Source organism: Trematosphaeria pertusa (assembly GCF_010094035.1).
Source record: "Trematosphaeria pertusa strain CBS 122368 unplaced genomic scaffold BU26scaffold_17, whole genome shotgun sequence".
Taxonomy (NCBI): domain Eukaryota; kingdom Fungi; phylum Ascomycota; class Dothideomycetes; order Pleosporales; family Trematosphaeriaceae; genus Trematosphaeria; species Trematosphaeria pertusa.
This window is the reverse complement of record NW_022987228.1, coordinates 514,444-532,925: the sequence shown is the minus strand read 5'-3', so window position 1 is coordinate 532,925 and position 18,482 is coordinate 514,444. Positions and strand designations below refer to the sequence as shown.

At 54.1% G+C, this 18,482-nt stretch overlaps 6 protein-coding genes across 6 annotated transcripts; 3 read left to right on the top strand and 3 right to left on the bottom strand.

Annotated features, from left to right (window-relative positions):
- Positions 1-9: 9 nt before the first annotated feature.
- BU26DRAFT_437343 (aldehyde dehydrogenase) lies at positions 10-4,410 on the top strand (the record flags this gene model as incomplete). Its single annotated transcript, XM_033824230.1, has 10 exons — positions 10-57; positions 109-178; positions 232-665; positions 714-1,592; positions 2,209-2,305; positions 2,389-2,568; positions 2,620-3,134; positions 3,181-3,435; positions 3,493-4,196; positions 4,251-4,410. 10 exons carry the CDS (start codon positions 10-12, stop codon positions 4,408-4,410), a joined length of 3,342 nt encoding a protein of 1,113 aa, XP_033678394.1.
- Positions 4,411-6,026: 1,616 nt separating this feature from the next.
- BU26DRAFT_609446 (serine/threonine kinase 16) lies at positions 6,027-8,013 on the top strand (the record flags this gene model as incomplete). The annotated part of the gene is made up of 7 exons (XM_033835925.1): positions 6,027-6,155; positions 6,205-6,258; positions 6,310-6,494; positions 6,559-7,219; positions 7,284-7,651; positions 7,718-7,893; positions 7,946-8,013. 7 exons carry the CDS (start codon positions 6,027-6,029, stop codon positions 8,011-8,013), a joined length of 1,641 nt encoding a protein of 546 aa, XP_033678393.1.
- A 676-nt stretch (positions 8,014-8,689) lies between these two features.
- On the bottom strand, positions 8,690-12,212 carry BU26DRAFT_437049 (uncharacterized protein; the record flags this gene model as incomplete). Its single annotated transcript, XM_033824204.1, has 2 exons — positions 8,690-11,942; positions 11,998-12,212. 2 exons carry the CDS (start codon positions 12,210-12,212, stop codon positions 8,690-8,692), a joined length of 3,468 nt encoding a protein of 1,155 aa, XP_033678392.1.
- Positions 12,213-12,666: 454 nt separating this feature from the next.
- On the bottom strand, positions 12,667-13,953 carry BU26DRAFT_493304 (uncharacterized protein; the record flags this gene model as incomplete). Its single annotated transcript, XM_033826146.1, has 1 exon — positions 12,667-13,953. One exon carries the CDS (start codon positions 13,951-13,953, stop codon positions 12,667-12,669), a length of 1,287 nt encoding a protein of 428 aa, XP_033678391.1.
- Positions 13,954-14,115: 162 nt separating this feature from the next.
- On the top strand, positions 14,116-16,289 carry BU26DRAFT_493303 (general substrate transporter). The gene is made up of 5 exons (XM_033826145.1): positions 14,116-14,593; positions 14,640-15,565; positions 15,613-15,740; positions 15,792-15,976; positions 16,049-16,289. The coding sequence occupies exons 1-5, from the start codon at positions 14,521-14,523 to the stop codon at positions 16,255-16,257; spliced, it is 1,521 nt and encodes a 506-aa protein (XP_033678390.1). The 5' UTR covers positions 14,116-14,520; the 3' UTR covers positions 16,258-16,289.
- A 960-nt stretch (positions 16,290-17,249) lies between these two features.
- BU26DRAFT_509906 (uncharacterized protein) lies at positions 17,250-17,813 on the bottom strand (the record flags this gene model as incomplete). Its single annotated transcript, XM_033827180.1, has 2 exons — positions 17,250-17,344; positions 17,393-17,813. The coding sequence occupies 2 exons, from the start codon at positions 17,811-17,813 to the stop codon at positions 17,250-17,252; spliced, it is 516 nt and encodes a 171-aa protein (XP_033678389.1).
- Between the last annotated feature and the right edge of the window lie 669 nt (positions 17,814-18,482).

The following is an 18,482-nucleotide window of genomic DNA, read 5'->3' as shown; positions in this document are numbered from 1 at the left end:
AAAACCAAGATGGCTGCTCCAGCGAATATCGAAACGCGTCTGTTCATCAATGGAGAGGTGGGCCTCGATTGCCACGGATCTTCCTGTCTATCCCCTGACTCTCTCTAGTTCTGCGAATCCTCCAATGGCAAAACCTTCGACATCACGAACCCTTCTACTCTGAAGCTCGTCGCCAAAGGTGGGTTCTGCAAACCTGTATGTATCCAAGCCGGGCGACTAACCCGTTCGTAGTACATGAGGCGTCAGAACAAGATACGGACAGAGCTGTTGCGGCCGCGAAGGCTGCCTTCCCATCCTGGTCAGCCCTGTCGCCAGACCAGCGCGCGCCCTATTTCAAGAAACTCGCCAGCCTGATCCGCGAGAGCAATGACGAGCTCGCGGCGTTGGAGGCAGCCTCCATGGGCAAGCCGCTGGGTGCCTTCTTTGATGCCTATGCGTGCGCCTCCAAATGGGATCACTACGCTGAGGTCGGCTACAATGTGCAAGGCACAACTAGTGTCCAAACTCCTGGCTACATCAACATGACTCTACGTCAACCGTACGGTGTCGTGGCGGCTATCATACCGTGGAACGTGCCCCTTCTTTTCCTCGCAAACAAGCTGGCTCCTGCCCTCATTGTGGGAAACACTGTTGTCCTAAAGAGCAGCGAGAAAGCCCCTCTTACTGTGAGTCATGGTTGTGACTTGCTGTTGTGCATTATTGACTCCTTCCAGTCCGCAAAAATAGCCACCTTGGCGCAGAAAGCTGGCTTCCCGCCTGGCGTCATCAACATCATCACCGGCTTCGGAAACGTCTCCGGTAGCATTCTTAGCCATCACATGGACGTACGTGCCCTGTCCTTTACCGGCTCCGGGCGGACTGGACGACTCATCCAGGCGGCCGCCGCAAAATCCAATCTCAAGCAAGTCTACCTCGAGCTTGGAGGCAAATCGCCTGCAGTCATTTTCGAGGATGCAGAGCTGGAGAAGGCTGTCAACGAGACGGCCTACAGCATCCAGTGGAATAGCGGCCAGGTCTGCATGGCGAACTCCAGAGTCTACGTCCAAGACACCATCGCGGAAAAGTACATTCAGCTGTTCAAAGACCACTTCACGAACCAAGTTGCGATGGGAGATCCTCTGCACAAGGACACCAATCACGGACCGCAAGCGGATGAGGCCCAGCACAAGACGGTGCTGCGGTACCTAGAGATGGGCAAGCAGTCCGGAGACCTCATTATCGGCGGCGCGGCGCCGTCTGATCGTGAAGGATACTACATTCAGCCCACTATCTTCACAAATACCCCGGAGGATGCGACTATCATGAAGGAAGAGGTGTTTGGACCCGTGGTCAACATCAACGTCTTCAAGACCGAGGAGGAGGTGCTCGCCAAGGCGAACAACACCGAGTACGGGCTTTACGCTGCTGTCTACACCAAGAACATTGACCGCGCTTTGCGGTTCGCGAAAGGGCTCGAAGCCGGCACTGTTGCAGTTAATTGCACCAGCCCGGCACTTGGGAAGGACATGCCGTTCGGTGGCTACAAGTCGTCCGGAAGCGGTCGCGAGGGCGAGCCGTACTACTCGCTGAACAACTTCCTTGAGACAAAGAGCGTCATCATCAAGATCGACTAGAGATCTTGAAGCGTCTTGCTCGAACGCACAATATCGTTAGAGTGCCGTTATATATCTCCTTGCGCTTTACCCGCTTGATGTGTAGCTGTCCGATTCCGTATTAGCCGATGAAGTCGTTCTCGACCAGAACTTTCCGTCCCTGCGCTAGTGCCCCCACATTTATCAGCTCCAGGAGATCCCCCGCATTCCCGACCGCCGACCCTCTGTTTTCTTTCATCCACTCTGACGGTGCGTGCGGACTAGGTCCCTATCTACGACCTCTAACAGTTCGTCGCGCCACCGTCGAATGATATCCGTCTTCGCTAATTGCAACAGATCGACCAATTTCGGTACTCCGATCTCACCCAGAAATATGACCGAGGCTCCCACATCCTCCACCCAGCCTGCCATGCCCAACAGGGTTCCAATCACCCATCGGGTACATAGCAGCTGCGATAGATGCCGAAGTAGAAAGACGAAAGCAAGTCATCGTCCCGCCTCAGAGATGCCCAGTCGCTAACCTCGTCCTCAGTGCATCGACCCAGGTATGAGCCGGCAATCATTATTGGACGGGACTGTATCCTCGCTTGCCTGATGTGAGACTGACGCTGTGTAGTACCTGGCCCGTGCCGGTACTGCGCCCGCACTGGAGCCACATGCCAGATCGCCACACCGAGACGGAAACGGCCCTATTACCATGTCACCGAGGAGGAGTACACCTGCTCCATCCGTATTCTAGAGCACTTCTTCCCTGATCGCGAACTCAATCTGGTCACCCTTAGATCCCTTGCGAGAGATGTTGTCGATGGAAAAGTCGAGAGTCCAACTTTCCAACAGAATCGAGCTCCTTCAGCCAGCGATGACGCGATCCCAGACGAAGCTGCTACTCCTCCCGACGCCGAGCCCGTTGTCGAATCCGTGAATGATCTTCACGAGCCGCTAGGTTGCATGATGAAAGACTCTCGGGGAAGGTTTCGTAAGTCCTTCGCGCCTACGGGGCCGCTGTAAGGTACACTAACAAGCCAAGGGTACGTCGGCGCTCATTCAGAGATACCGTTCAATGCCGCAGTGTGCTCCATGGGCAATGCTCCGCGAAAGAATCCGAACATCATCTCGCCACCCAAAGTCGGCTCATACCCACCAGCGCTTCCTACGCCCTCGCCGTCCGTGGATTCGGACGCCCATGATCGCTTCTATCTACCCTCCCGAGAACTAGGTGACTTCTACATCTCGAGGTTTCTAGAAGATGTGCACTGCACTCACTGGTTCTACTCGATCGAGACATTCCTCTACCGAGTGGATAATACCTACTCCGGAAAGGGATCTTCCCCTTCTAGTTCATGGATGTGTTCGCTCTACTCCATCTTCGCAATCGGTGCGGCGAATTATGACGAGCCAAACGGACAGTCGCCATTGCCTGCTGGCTCGCCAGCTGCATCCGATGAAAGAACATCTGCCGATTACATTGCTCTTGCTAAACAGCTAGTCCCCACTGTTTACGATGAAGCAGACATCGACAGTATCCGAGCTCTAGCAATTCTTGTAAGGGATCCACTATAATGACGGTTCAGCAGCTGACGTGGTCCAGAGCATTGCGCTAGAGAACATCTGCTCAAGAGTGAGCTCCTATTTGTACATGGGCGCCAGCATACAGATGGCCTATTCGCTTGGCCTGCATCGAGACCAGATACCGGAGTCAGGGGCTTCCATGGAGCGAGAGCAGAACCGCCGAATCTGGTGGACGCTTTTCACACTCGATCAGGAGACCGCTTCAAGAGGTGGGAGTCCGACACTCATCGATGAGCGATATTTGAGGATCTCGACCCCGCTGCCCTCTGAACAAGTGAGAGCCCAGTACCAAAAACTTACATGCGTATACCCCGAGACTAACAGCGCACAGATATTATATCCTGGAATGCACACACCATTATCATGGCTTTCAACTTCGGTATCGCTATGCCGCTTGAAAAGGGAAATCATTCAGGCTGTCTACACAGAGCGATCAACAGCCTCGCGCACCATCTCGTTCACGACGATCTCGAACCTGCTCCTCTCCCTTCAAAAGTGGCTCCAGTTAATCTCACCTCATCTCAAACACGACGTGCCCGCCCCGCCAACGCACAAACGTTCAGTCGCCGTCCTCCACCTCCACTACTGGGGCTCGACAATCCTCTTAACACGACCCTTCCTCCTCTACCTCGTTCTCAAGCACAGCACCCTTGCTTCGAGTAAGAAAATCTGGTTCGAAAGAATGGGTAAAACCTGCATCGACGCTGCGCAGAAAAGCATCGCCATCTTGCAGCAAATGGCTGTCGACAACACGCTCTCCAGCCTTACCGCTTTCGACAGCACATGCCTTCTCCGGCTCGTCATGATCTTCATCCTTGCTTACGCGCACACGAAAATGCCGCATTACCGCTCCCATATAGAGACCTGCATTTCGACGCTAAGGGGTATGGAGCAGGTTGGGTTTTGTAAGATGTGCACGGAGGAGACGCCGATTCGGTTAGCGGATCTAGGAATTGGGGAGGACAGTAAGGTTTCGAATGCTGGCGTGTTGTTGGATGATGATTTGATTGCTCAACTTTGGGGAAATTTTGATCCGTAAGTCCGCGCCCACCTATGCAATCCTGACGATGCGACTGACATGAGGCCTAGCAATTTCATGACGCCGTTACAGACACAACAGAGTCTTGATCTGGCTTTCGACGACTCGGCCTCTTTCGACCTCAACTCAGAGATCCTGCAGTTCACCAACCTTGATGATTCGATTGTTATCGATCCTTCTCAGGTCTACTCAAGCTTCGACTTCCGGTAGTTGACCTTTTAACATACTTCACACTTCTCGATTATTCTCCAGCGTAGGATCACGCCCCCCGTGATTTGGCGTCACCTACTATACGTAAGACTCCTCGCCCCAAATATGCGAGCTGCCGTGCTTCTAGCGCGTCGTGTTGGCGGTCATGGACAATCTGCGGAATCGGGTGAAGCACCAGTCTTCACGCCAACTATGGCATGTAAAAGCGCGCCCGCCCCGTCCCCAACCTGTCTTCACTTCGACATACTTGGACACACCTTCAATGAATTGGAAGGTAAGGCAGTATTTCAGGCCTGTACGTGGTGGGGAGCTGTGTGGTAAAGCTCTGGATGTGAGACTTGCTTAGATCTCAAAGCACTAGCTCGTAGACTCCTGCAAGAGCTGCGAGGCAATGGGATTTCGGATTGCGGCTTTGAGAAAAATTTTGAGAGCCAGAAGTGGAAGGAAGTTCGATGAAGATCGATGAGAGATAAGAATGGGTCGTGCTGAGACCAGTGCGGCACAAGAACTCGCCATCTTAACACTAGCCAACATAGGAAGTTTGCGAGCCATACTGTCGAGTCGTCGTACGTGATAGAGCGCTCCATCACTGCCGGCTTCGTGATCCTGGCGCACGAGTTCAGTGACGTTTAGGCTTAGCGTCTGCGCTTATGTCAGCGCACCACTTCTTCCGAGGACGACACTTTTGTCTTCTAACCTCTTGCCTTTCAATCCTTTTTAATGATACTTTATCGCTCCTGATGGCCTTCTTAGGAATGTGCGAAGCTCGACCAAGCCTCATCCCGTTACCCCAGCACAGCTACCTCGGTGCAGTCCCCACCTGATGTCAATCGCTTGCCCACGATGCCAGTCGTGATATTCCGGGCCCAGCACCGACACCATGAATAATCCTGAAACCATGGAACACAGCTTTTCGAACGATATCTGTCCAGAAAAGCTCAGCTGGCTGCAACGGCCACCTGTTGGACTCCAAGGTCACGTGATCTGACACCTCCCGAATCCCCGCATTTATGCTTCCTTGAAGACAACAGAGCTCCTTGAGACAATTGTAACTTCAAGCGTATCAATATCTAATCTAGTTCAGCTCCCCAATCTCTTCCAGAAGCTCATTTCAAGCGAGACCCGTTTGTTCCTAGTGGCAACCTCCGTAGCCTATGCTGGCCCATCGTCCAACCGCATAGTGCATACATTCAATACATCTGTACTCGGGGGCTTCTATGCTAGTCAATCTACCCCTCATCAATCTGCTCCCCTCAATTCGCTGAGGGGAATGCCGTGGTCAAGGGATGCATGCAGATCATAAGGCTAACCGCTATGGTGGGTGTCGGCAGATTGCGACGCTTAATTCCAGGCTGCTCGGCGTCAAGGTTACACGTACCGCTCTCCATTCAGCGAAGTTTGTTCGACCGGGGTACACTTGCTATAACCCCTGTACAATGCGGGGCGTTAGCAGACGTTCCTGCTAATGATTTAGGGCAAATGGATTCGAGAGTCAACGCTTTGAGATTCATTCTACTTAAGCGACACGATGACCTGAAGGCAACGAAGCGTCTGCGATCGCCTTCGTTCGCATGCTTCGCATGCCCAGCTCTTTGCTTTAGCTTTACCCTACCACGATGACGCTAGGTGTTCTCCAGCCGAGGACAGACGAACATGTCCCCGGGACAGAATACCTCGTGGACACCGAGCAAACGAGCGTCGAGCACCAATACGAGCACTCGCATTACAAGCATGGAAAGGGTCATGTAAGCGCTCCGGTCTACGAAGATGGCACTGCTGATAGGCGTCCCTTAGGAGAACAACATCATCCTCGTTCCGCAGCCCTCCGAAGACCCGAATGATCCACTTGTAAGAGACCGATGCTGAAAGTTTCCCTTACATCTGCTCAATCATTCACAGCTATGGCCAACTTGGAAGCGAGAATCCGCATTTGCGTTCCTGTTCTTCAACTGTATCATCTTTGCAGCTTGCCCGGGTCCGATGATCGCGCCAGCAACGATTGCTCTATCCATTCAATTGGAAGTACCAGTCAAGAGTGTCGCTGAGCTTTCGGGATACCAACTGCTGATTGTAGGAGCACTTGGGTAAGGTCTCATCATCTGCACCATGCGCCTTGACTTCAACATCCGCTGATGAAACCATGCAAAGACCGGTAGTCTCCGTCCTCGCGCAGAAATACGGCAAACGACCGCAATTCCTATTCGCAAGCATCTTCGGCGTCATCGGCACTGGTATTTGCATAGCTGGCTTTGATCGGTCGAGCCTTTCGGAATCGTACGATGTCCTCCTCGCTGGACGCATGATCCAAGGCCTCGGCACAACAGCGTACGAGTCCCTTTCAGTGGCTGCCATTGGCGATATGTTCTTCCTGCACGAGCGCGGGCTCCGAACTGCTCTGCTTGTCCTCACCTTGGCATGCCTATCTTCATTCGTGGCGATTGTTGCTGGGACTACGTTCGAGCATCTCGGAGCCAGGAACCTATTCGTCATTCTGCTTCCAATCCAAATCTTCGGCACATTCGGGACTTTTTTCTTCCTCCCGGAGAGCCAGTTCAGGAGAGAACCGCCACCCGTACCAATTACTTCCTCGGAAGCAGTCAAAGAGAAGGACGGCGGCCATGCCGTGACCGAAGAGGCTACCTCGAACGACAGCAGCAATGCCATCCCGAAGCGTAGTTTCGTTCAAGAACTGCGTATCTTTTCCGGAACTTATTCTGAGGATAACATGTTCAAGCAGCTTGCGAGGATTTTCATTCATCTTTTAAATCCGGCAATTCTATGGATCATGCTTGTCAGCGCCGTTCTAGTAGTATGTTTCCCTGTGCATCTATCTGCATGTAATCACTCACCCCACGCTACTAACCCCCCACCAGTCATTCTTTGTAGGAACAGCGTATACGCTCGCGCAAATCTTCACCCCACCACCGTACAATCTCTCCGTCTCCCAGAACGGCTTTTTCTTCACAGGCGCCCTCATCGGAGGCATAATGGGCGTTTCGGCCGGACCGATGTGCGACTATACAGCGCGAGCGCTCGCAAGACGCAACAAGGGGACCTTCGAGGCGGAATTCCGCATCCCCGTCTGCATATTTGCTGTCATCCTCTTCGCAGTGGGCTGGTTCACTTGGGGCTGGGCGCTCGACCATCCGGCGCATAACCGAGTGTATCTCTGCTCATTTTGTTATGGTGCTATATGCTTTGGCACCAGCGTTGCGTCGACCTCGGCGGGCTTGTATATTCTGTAAGTTGCTGTCTTTAAAGCTCTTGGCTCAGTGAGGGCAGGGGAGACTAATTGCAATTGCAACAGCGACGCTTTCCGCAAGTACTCGACCGAGATCTTCATCCTGCAGATGATGATCAAGAACTTCCTCTTCTACGCGTTCAGCACGTTTGTCAATGAGTTCGCGGCCGAGGGCCCGGGGCATATGTGCAGGGTCTTTGGTATTGTGACTATTTGCGGGTTTACGACTTGCGTGCCTATGTGTAAGTTTTGTTATTAGAGCAGGGAGAGCGCGTTGGCTAACGTGGTCTACAGATGTGCTGGGGAAGAAGAATCGCGTGTGGGTGCATAGGATGTGGGAGAAGTATCTGGGCGAGAAGTAAAGGGGGATGCGAAGATCGCGGCTCGGAGGGACGAGTGAGTGCGCTTTGGGAAGAGAGCAACTAAGATAAAGACGCGTGTACGCATACGCTCATAGACGCGCTCAACGACTAAAGTTCTCTCCATATCGAACTGACGTCCTCCCTATGAACCCGCACATATCTACTCTCATCTTGAAATCCATGACTGCCTTAACACTTGCCATCGATCGACATCTCCAGGCCTCTATATATGCAATCCTTGCGCAGATGGCAGAAAAGCCATTGCCGGGATGTCCTCATGAACGTTTCGAAACGATGCACCGCACAGAACCAACCAAGCCTTGCGTATAAGAGTTCTCAGCATTACATACGAGCCATTCCAATATCTACACCCGTAGGATCGTCGCCATCTCCCTCCCACTGCAACTATGCCATACCCATACAAAAGCCCCTCCATTTTGCTCACCCCCAATTGCAGAAGCTAGTAATGATACAAGAGTTACACAAATAGATCGCACAGCAGCGCTTTTCAAACCACAAAGCAAAAAGCAAGACATCGCTTAGAACGTGACATGAGAAGAAGGAAGAAAAAAACCAGTGTGGAAGTAGTAATATTGTCGTGTTGAATCGAAGACGCGATATGCAATGCGAAGCAAGAGATAGGTGTAGGTAGGGCCTGAAAGTCGGTGCTATTGCTTTAATAAGGAGCCCTTCTTAGTGTAGGTGCATCCTCGTCCTCATCCCCGACGTCAATGCTGTCAAGGAACCCACTGAAGTCGGGCTTTTTGCCTTTCCTTCTGTCGGCAACCCCGTCTCCATATCCGCTACTCCGACCCCTAGACGTGCTCCGCTCCTTTACGCTCCTCGTACCCTGCGCGCCCCTCTTCAGACTCCGGCTCTTCCTTGCGCTCCCGTTCGGTGCCGTTTTAGGTCGTTCTGCATCGGCGGGATTGGGGCTATGACCTGGACTGGTGGATTTGTCACGCAAGGATGCAGGAATAGGTGGAACTGGCGGTACGCCATTAGCTGCGAACGCAGTTTCACGGGCGGACTGAGCGTTGTTCGGTGAAAGTGGAGCACCGGGAGAGGCGGAGGAGGCTGTCAGTGGACGGGGCGTGAGCGTTGCGGCGGGTGTCGCTGGGGATTCCGGAGGCTGTTGCTGGTGTGGCGACGCATGTTCGGCGGTGACGAAGGAAGCATCTGACAGGCTATGCACACTAACCATGGAATCCGAGGCTGACGAGTCGGGTGTGGAGTCTTGGTGGCGGTGGGTAGGTGGACGAATAGAGTAAGAGGTCCGCGGTGCGGATCCAGAAAGCACGCGCTTGAGATCTTGGACGCGGACGGCCGAATGGACCGACGACGTGCTGCCGGGAGTCCTTGATGGGCTGCGGTGGCGATGAGGAGAGGCTAGCCGCCCGACAAGCCCATACGAAGTTGAGGGTGGACGGCTGTGGGCGCGTCTCGGCGAAGGAAGGGGAGAGTTGGTAGCGCTATCGAGATTGCCATTCGGGATGGTGACGCCAAGGTAATTGTTCTTCTGCTGGGCAGAGGCAGCGGTACGCGAGCCGGTCATCGAAGCGGAAGACGAGTCTTTAGTGTTAGAAGCAAGGCAGGTATCCCTCGTCCAGTCGGACAAAAGCTCTTCTTTGACCTTGTAAGGGAGCTGAGGCTCAGGCCTCAGCGTTTGCGAAGTAACCAAAGGCATGGACATGGAGCGGCCCGGCGATCCTAGGGGACTGGTGGGCGGCGAGCGCAGGGACGTGGAATAGCCATCTGCAATCTTGTCGACGAGGGCTCCACGGTTGTCGAACGGCTTCAGTGCTTCAGTCTGCACAACCGCATGTGGTATCTGAGCTGGGTCTGCATGTGGCGTCTCGATGCGGTCTAAAGGCATTGGCGGAACGCGGATGCTCTTCACCCACAATCCCTTGTTGTTCCGTCTGGAAATTTCTGCGTGAAGTGCCTTTCCGACCGAAGATGTCTCAAAGTCCATAGCCATGCTGAGAGCCCAGAGATAGCCGTGGACCAAGCTGCCTATCCGCATCTTTGCGCCAGGACTGTCCATCGACTGAATGTCCTCTTGGAGTCGTAAAATCATGGGCAATCCGCTTCGCAGAGCGTTGACGCCGAGTTTGTTGATCAAAGTGGTCAATAGGAGATGTAATAGAAGAAGGTCGGGTTCCGAATCAACGTATTGTAGGGCGTTCTCATATACGGCCAGGTGAAGGAGAGGAAGGAATGTATGCTTTCCTCGCTTCGGCGACTTCTCCCTCTGCGATGCGTTAGATACCGCGCGTCTTGCGAGCCCTCCTTTATCATTCTCCTTCTTTCGGTAGTCGTCAACAATCTTTAAGTCTTCTCTCTTCTTTTCCAAGTTTAGCCAGGTGACCACTGCATCAACATACGCCTTCCTAACTTGCCCGCTGGGGTCGCGCAAGAGCCACTGCGTGCCCTCCCACGCTCTTACGCCTACGGAGCCCCGTGAGACTGAGACGAAGGATCCGTCAGGCCTTCGTGTGTTGGCCGTCTTAATAATGCTCTTCACCGTTTCGAGTGCTGTAAGACGTGCCGTTTCGAAGGAGAAAAATCGATCCACGTGCGGAAACTTTTCTTGGAGGCTAGCTGAGCTAGCAACGGCATTTGCGGCTCCCACAGGATCTTCGATGGCTTCTAGGGCGTTAGAGACTCCAGACGAAGGAGAGGGTTTGAGGCGGCTCAGGATCGCTCCAACCATGTCGGATATTTGGTCGGTATAGTAGACGTGGGTCGCTAAGCTCGCCATACACCTCTTCACAGTGTCTAGCAGCTCCAACCGGAAAGGTGAAGGTTCCTTGACTAGCTCCACGACCACGCCCCCAAGATTCCCAGAGGATTTTGGATCGCCTGCTTCCTTTTCAGACATTACTGACGTGGTCTGCTGAGGGTGGGGCATGACAGTTGTGCCAGGGCCGCCCAACTGAAGGAGTAATAATGTGTGTGAGATAAGGCCGACCAAAACGTCCATTACGCTGAGTCCGATGAAGTTGATGGTGGAGCTTAGGAGGTAGTTGATCACAGTCGCTAAAACCAGTTGCCGTTCTAGGTCATTTTCCACTATCGGGCTCCGGATGAGGGCCTCCATTGCGCCTACCAGGATGGCATATCGATCTTGTACCGGTGCCCATGCACAAACCATAGACATTAGTGTTGTTGCCCAGTTTCCGATTTCGCGGTCGCGCAGATGTGCATGCGGCTTAACGTGGATCCCAACGAACTTTAGCACGGCGGATGTCGCAAGTCGGAGCTGTCCGCGGTTGACGCCCAAAAAGATGTGCCTTAGCGCCTGTAGCGCGACTACACCAACCTCCTCTTCAGCAAGCTTGTCCGCCTCTTCAGTAGTGCCGGATGCGGCGACTGGGTCACCCTCCTCGTCGTCTGTCTTCGCTGTCGAGACGCTCTGCCGCCGCCGCACTGCCTCCTCCTTCTCGTGCTCCTCTTGTTGATTCTCGCGGCTTTCGAGTCGCCTGAGATACTCGCCGTTTTCCGAGAACATGTTCAGCAGAATGACTGGTATTATGACGGCTAATTGGCGGCCGGTTTCGGATCCGAGCGATTCCGACGCGGCGACTGCCTTGAGCGCCCGCAGGCCAGCTTTGCGAAATCTGATGGCAACGGGCCAGCTGATGGGTGCTTTGCCCGTCTGAACCACCTCCTTGGACGCAAACTGCGCGTACAGCTGCACAATCTCCTCATACTGCATGATGTAGTCCTGGTCGGCGGCGAGGTTCGCGGGGTCCTGGTGTGCGCAGAGGGCCTCGAGGGTCGGCACGGATTCCTCGACCATGGCCACGTCGCTCGACTTGAGGATGGTCCGCAGACAGCGCAGCACGGCGCCGGCGTAGAGGGGGATGTCGCGTGGGCATTTTTCGATGAGCGCCCTGAGGATCTGGAGCGTGACTTGGACATTGCTGCGCCGGTCAGCCAACCCTTGAGTCCTGCACAACCGCAACAGCGCATACATACCCTATGCGGCCCTTCCAGACGTCGGCCGTCGTGCGCTTGTCCAGAAAGTCGCCGACCTTCTGCAGCTTGCTCCGGCGCGTGCTCGCATAGTAGAGCAGGTAGCTCAGCTCGCTGGAGTTGGCCTTGACCTCGACATTGTTCTTCTGGAACTTCGGGTAGCACTTGAGCACCAGCACCTGGTGTTTCGGGCGGCAGGCCTGGCGTGCGGCATTCATCGAAGGCGTGCGTGCGGGAGCCCGGCGTACCGCGAGCAGCAGACCGGGATGAGAGCGGCGGTGCGGCGAGTTGCGAGCAGAGGCGCGGCGGACGCGGTCGGCGGGAGACGAGGTAACTGGATGCAGCGGAATGGCATGCGGTCTAAGGGCCCTGCATTCTCGTGGACAGCGACCCGGGGTGAACGGTGGGCGTGAGTGAGCGGAGGAATCCCGGTCGGCGCTCCGTCATGGAAATGTGGACAGTCAGCCCTGTGCCGTGCCAAGCATGACGACCATCTGCTGTTAAACACCACGCCAATCACCGTTGCACAGCGCCCCCCGGGTGCGCGCGGATCGGCGTCAAGAGGCTCATTGTCTCATACATCTACAGTATAGCACATACATATATATTCATACACAGGACCGACTTCCGGTCGCGTAAGCCAATGCCGCAATAGGTAGTGCACAGCCCGCGCTACGCTCTTGCGCGCTGCCACCGGTTCCTCTGCTTTGCGCGCTCCTTCTGCTTGTGCTTCCATTCCCCTTTGGCCTTACTGCCCTTCCTTGGGGCCATGTATCGGTTTTCTGTGGGGAAGATCAATCTGCCCTCGCGCACCGCACTCGTGACTTGCTTGGCCGATTCCATAGTCGATAACCGGTACATCTTCTCTGCAGAGATCGAGTCGAGCGACTGGCTTCCAAACCGTATGTCTTCATCCCGGAGAGAGCGCGCAGCATCCCTGGGCTTGTCCGACTCAAGGGAATACTCCTCATGGCCGTCGTTGATCAGGTTCAGCCGCATCGCCGTCGGCAACCCGGGCTGTTTTCCCTGCTCAATCGACTTTTTCACCCCCTCCTTCACCTTGAGCAGCTTCTTGGTAAGATCGAAGCTTCGCGTATGCTGCTTTGTAGGTAGCGCCATGACCCACTGCACATGCCGGCCGTCGGAGACAGGTTTGACCAGAAAGAAGGTCCCCTCGGGCATGGCCTTTAGGATGAAGTCTGGTCGCATGTGCGGAAAGTAATTGTGCAGCCACGGCCAACGATCACTCGGTCCCGGCAACAGCCTCTCTTGCTTGCTGGTGTGTTTGCCTCTAATTCGGAAGTTCATCTCCACGGGATGCCCGGATTCGACAAACTGATATGCGCGATCTAGCGACATCTTCCAATACTCCACTGGGCTCGAAAGATTCAGGTGTATCTCCTTTATCCCGTCCCAGTTCGTGATTTGGCCTTTCTGCTGCTCCTGCTCCTCTTCCTCCCCCTTCTTCTTCTTCATCTTCCTGAGAGCAGGGAGCTTGAAATGCGTGCTGTGCGCTTGCACGATGGCATAATTATTGCAGTTTTCATAAACTCTTTCTTGTTTCAGTTTGTCCACATTCTCCGCCGTCGTCTTATGAAACTGTTGGCAGCAATACAGCATGTGGCCAGGTTTGATGTAGAAATCGTAGACCTCTTGCAGTTTCAAGCCCTCCGCAATCGCTTTGCCCGATGAACTATCCAACAGATTTATTCGATGCGGTGACGCACGGTAGTGTTCGAGTTTGTATTGATCGAAGTGAAGGACCTTGTGCATTCCGAGGAGAGTCTTTGCCCGGGCCGTTTTGTAGAGATGCAGCGAGCGACATTGCGGTGGACGGAGGGAGGGAGCGGCGGTTGGGCATTGACGGAGCCATCGGCAAGCTCGCAGCGATATTCGGAGTGGCGGCGAGAGGAGAGGCACGAAGGTGACTACGGAGGGCAGGCGCGCGACCGGCGACATTCCCACGTTGGAGGCTTTGCGATGCAGCGGACGCGACTTCGGGATGAACTTTTGGTAGCGTCCGCGCTAAGGCGCATTTTGGCTAGCGCATCCCCGCAACCCGGCCACTGTAACAGTTTTAAATGCGGGTACAAGTGTGCAGCGTCTCAAGCCCACCGCAAATGCTCTTATTCCATCTTTCAACCATCGTGACGACCAACAGATGCATGCTTTGATGTTCGAGACTCCATCGTGCCGGCAAAAATGAAACCCCCAGCACATACCTATCAGCTCTCCACCTTTCCGGATATCGTCTCCCGCATGGCACAGATTCCCGCCCTGATCCTGAGCACTCGACCGGCCCATTATAGAGCTGGCTACCCCATGGGGCAAATGGCAATCATGGAGCTATAGGTCCCACTTCGCCAGGTTAGCTTGTTGCTTGACTCGACCCTGCCGAAAGGAAGCTTGCAAGCTACAAATAAAGGTCCGCGTCCTGCGAATTTTCGAGCAGACGACCACAATCAGCGTCTCTTTACGGGCCCTTCTTCAGCCTGCTTGTTCTGGGTGGTATATTGCCGGTGAAAAATGACGAAAACGAGTGGGTATAACATTGCAGTCGGCTTGATTGTGGCAGTTGGCAGCTTCACATATGGCTTTGGTACTTCTGACCGTCCAGATTCGAGTACCAGCTAACCGTAAACTAGGATTTGCCTCCTTCGCCACCAGTATTGGACAGCCCGGCTTTTTTGCCTACTTCAACCTGGCCACAACAGGGCCGACAGCCGCGTACACCAACCACATCCTCGGCGCCGTGAATGCGCTTTTCTTCTTCGGCGCCTGCCTCGGTGCCCTCGGTGGCGGACCGCTAGCTGACAAAATAGGCCGGAAATGGACCCTCTTCGGGGCCGCACTTATTGCCATTATTGGTGGCGCCTTGACTGCGGGCAGCGTCCACATCGCTATGCTCATTATCGTCCGCATCCTCCAGGGCTCTGGATTGGGTGCTCTGGCAACACTGGTCCCCATCTACCTCTCAGAGGCTTCGACTCCTTCCAAGCGAGGAATGCTGACTGGACTTCACGGCTTCTTCCTGGTTTCTGGATACAATATCTCCGCATGGGTTGGCTTTGGATGCTTCTTCTCGGATAACCTCACTTTTGGATGGAGAGGTCCACTAGCCTTTACATGCATACCGCCGCTAATTCTTCTCATCGGCTGCTTCTGGATCCCAGAGTCGCCCAGGTGGCTGATCGCCCAAGGGCGCACTGACGAAGCGTGGGCGGTTCTCAGCAGGCTGCACAAAGATCCAAGCGACCTCGATGAGATTGCCGCCCACGAGGAGTTCTACCAGATGAAGAAACAGATCGAATTCGAGTCCCACAATCCCAGCGGCTACCTCGCTATCCTGCGGACGCCCTCTTATCGCAAGAGAGCCTTCCTCTCCTGCTTCGTCCAGTACGCGGCAAACGCTACCGGCGCGCTCGTTATCAACTACTACTCTGTCATCATTTACGAGAACCTCGGCCTGAAGACGTTCTTCCCGCTTCTTATGTACTGCGTATACACGCAGATTGGCGCATGTGGAAATCTGTTCTCGCTCCTCACTGTAGACAAGACTGGACGCCGCTTTGTACGCCAGCTGCCACCTTCTGGCTACCAAGTTGCTGACATAGCCAGGCACTTCTCACCGGTTTTACTGGCGTTCTCATCTGCGTCGTCGTCGAAGCGGCGATGGTGGGACGCTTCGTCGAAGGGCCGACGCCTAGCATTGCAGGGCAGAAAGTAGCCATTGTGGCGATTATGATGTACGAGCAACGGCCTTCGTCCGTGATCCGTCTTAGCTAATAGTTCGTAAGGTTCGTCTTCTTCTACGGACTCTTCATCGACGCCGCGAGCTTCATCTACAGCGCCGAAATCCTGCCCACCAACATTCGGTCTCCAGGCGTCGCAATGGCAACAACAACGTACTTCATTGCCTGCATAACGTTCGTGACGCCAGGCGCTACTGCCATCGCAAATATCGGTTACAAGTATTTCGTCAGTAAGTGATGCGCTTTTCTCCTTGTTGTAACCCGCCACTCACCCAACGGACAACCTCTGACTTACGAATCAGTCTTTGCCTGCTTGACAGTGGTGTCAGTCGTCGTGATATACTTTATGTATCCCGAGACGAAAGGCAAGTCCCTGGAGGAGCTGGCGGAACTCTTCGGTGACCCGGTGCTTGTGCATCTCACGGATGCGACGGACGAGCAGAGGCAGCAGATGGATATGGAGATCAAGAACGAGATGATTGCCGAACATCGGGAGGATGTCAACGTGTAAATAAGGGCTCCTACTCACCAAGCAGTTCATGCAATGATTCCGCTAAGGACTCTCCATCTAGATTTGCTTAGTTCCATGTTTCCATCAGTCGTCGCGCTAGATACTTCTAACTCTCCCCAAACCATCTATATGCTCCGAGGACTCCTCCCCGCAAGATACTTGTAGCTAGGCCATACAGAACCCTCCAATTCACTCGATGGACATTGTAAGAGTCACTCGATTGATGTTGGGAACGTAGCGTGGTAGGCTTGGTACCCATCTAGGAAGGGAAGCTGGGTGACCACCTTCCGCACTGGGCAAAGGCAGACACGCAAAGCACAAGGCGGAGAGACGTTACGTCGAGGCAAGGTAAAGGCACGATGATGATGTGAAAAGTATTTGATTGGCTGCCGAAGTCCATGACAAACTAACTACTGAAAACAGAAGCAGATAATATCCGCACCCACTCTCAAGGGCAGCTGAGCTCACCCCAGAGTACGAAACCCCGGGCGGTTTCGTACCTTGGCGTGAACTCAGCTTTAGAGTAGGCGCGGAGAACGGAGCGGAAGGAAAGAACAAAACGCTAAGGTCCAAGTCCAACCCTACAGAGACCAGTACAGTAAACCTGGAGCAAGTCAGGAAACGATTATACGGTGAGGGTGGTGGGGACATACATGATGAGTTCCATGAAGGAGCGAGGTGAGAGAGAAGATATTGGTGGAGGTTTGGTGATAGCGAAAATGTCGAGGTTGGTGAAGGTAGAGAATGAGCGAGTCGAGATGAGGACGAAGACAGCTCTTGCTGGTGAAGGCGGAAGATTTTGTTTGTTCTGGATGCTGGTCAGTCAAGGTCAGAGAAGTGGGAGATATGAGGAAATTACTCACGATGGTGGCCTTGTGGCATGAGGTGAGAATGGTTGACGGACGAAGGTCGCGTCAAGTTGTCGCACAAGAGGATGGAGTGGTACGTCCAAGTGTTGACTGGTAGCGAGTGCGAAAACACGCGTTTGGTGGCTAGTGCCGCGTCGACGTCATTGGTGAACTCGAGCTCATTGAGCAGAGGGCATGATGTGACGTCTCATAGAAGTGTCTTGGAGAGCTTAGAAAGCCTGAACAGTGTTAGTACAATCGCAACGATGGAAGACGAGGCGACTTACGTGATGCTCTCATGGAGGTAGAGCGGTGGATGTAGCCATGGCGTTGCTCGAGGGTGCCGGTGAGGTGAGGCACATGTTGTGGGTGAAGGTGAAGCCCGTTGTTTTGATTGGCACCCAAACCGGAAGGAGCGAGTCGAAGACTTCGCTCGTGGTTGAATAGAGTGGAGTTGAGGTCTTGTAGAGCAAGAGCGATAATGGCTTTGAGAGTGAGAGACAGGCCGTGAAGATTGGACTGGAGTGGAGTGGAGTGGATAAGAGAAGTGGAGGTGGGAGGGCGGGGGCCAGGCTTATATAGACGTACGGAGCTGGCCCGAGCGGCACCACACGTGACGACAGCTCGCTTGTCGTCGGCCGCGTGATTTCGATAAGAGTCATTGCTGCCTAGCGTTTTGAGAGCGGTCTGATAGCGGTATGGTGTCATGGCTCGCCGGTACAGCTCACCGAGCCCAAACTACGGCCGCGCTTCGGTCACACGAGCGTTATCTCTCGCGCTAGCCCACGGTGAGCTCATTTCAGCTTCTCGTCACGCGTATGGCTATTGGTCTCGGCCCAATCAGAGATCTCATGGGGCTGTCTTTGACCGGGTCACTGACCCGAAAGAGGTCATGCTACGGTCGTCCATCCAGCGCGCAGTGAGCATTTGGTGACGTAATCCTTTCGCATCAGATTCGCCTACGGCTTCAAGACCGCTTCTTAATACTCGGCCCATCACAGTCTTGCAATTATTCTGTGATTCGACTGCGGAAACTGGGGTCCAAGGGTTTCAGAGAGCGCCGTATCCGAAGACTCGGGTTCATCTCCCTCTTTCGGAACTGCATTCTGTCATACTCCCGACGGAGGCATGCAGAGATTGATACTAGAATGGAGCTGATTCGTCTTTGAGCCCTCTCACGTGGACTTGTTACTTCACCTCACCTATATCGCGGTACAGTCGCACACGGGCGCCGTAGAATTTAGTTACAAGAGTTTGCTTTGGTACACATAGCTCTCAGTGCATATATTGCATTTTCGTCCGCGCTCTTGAATTTCAGCTCCCCCATCAGCTCCGCTCATATCTGCAGGATCTGTTGTCTGAAGTGCTCCTCGCCCG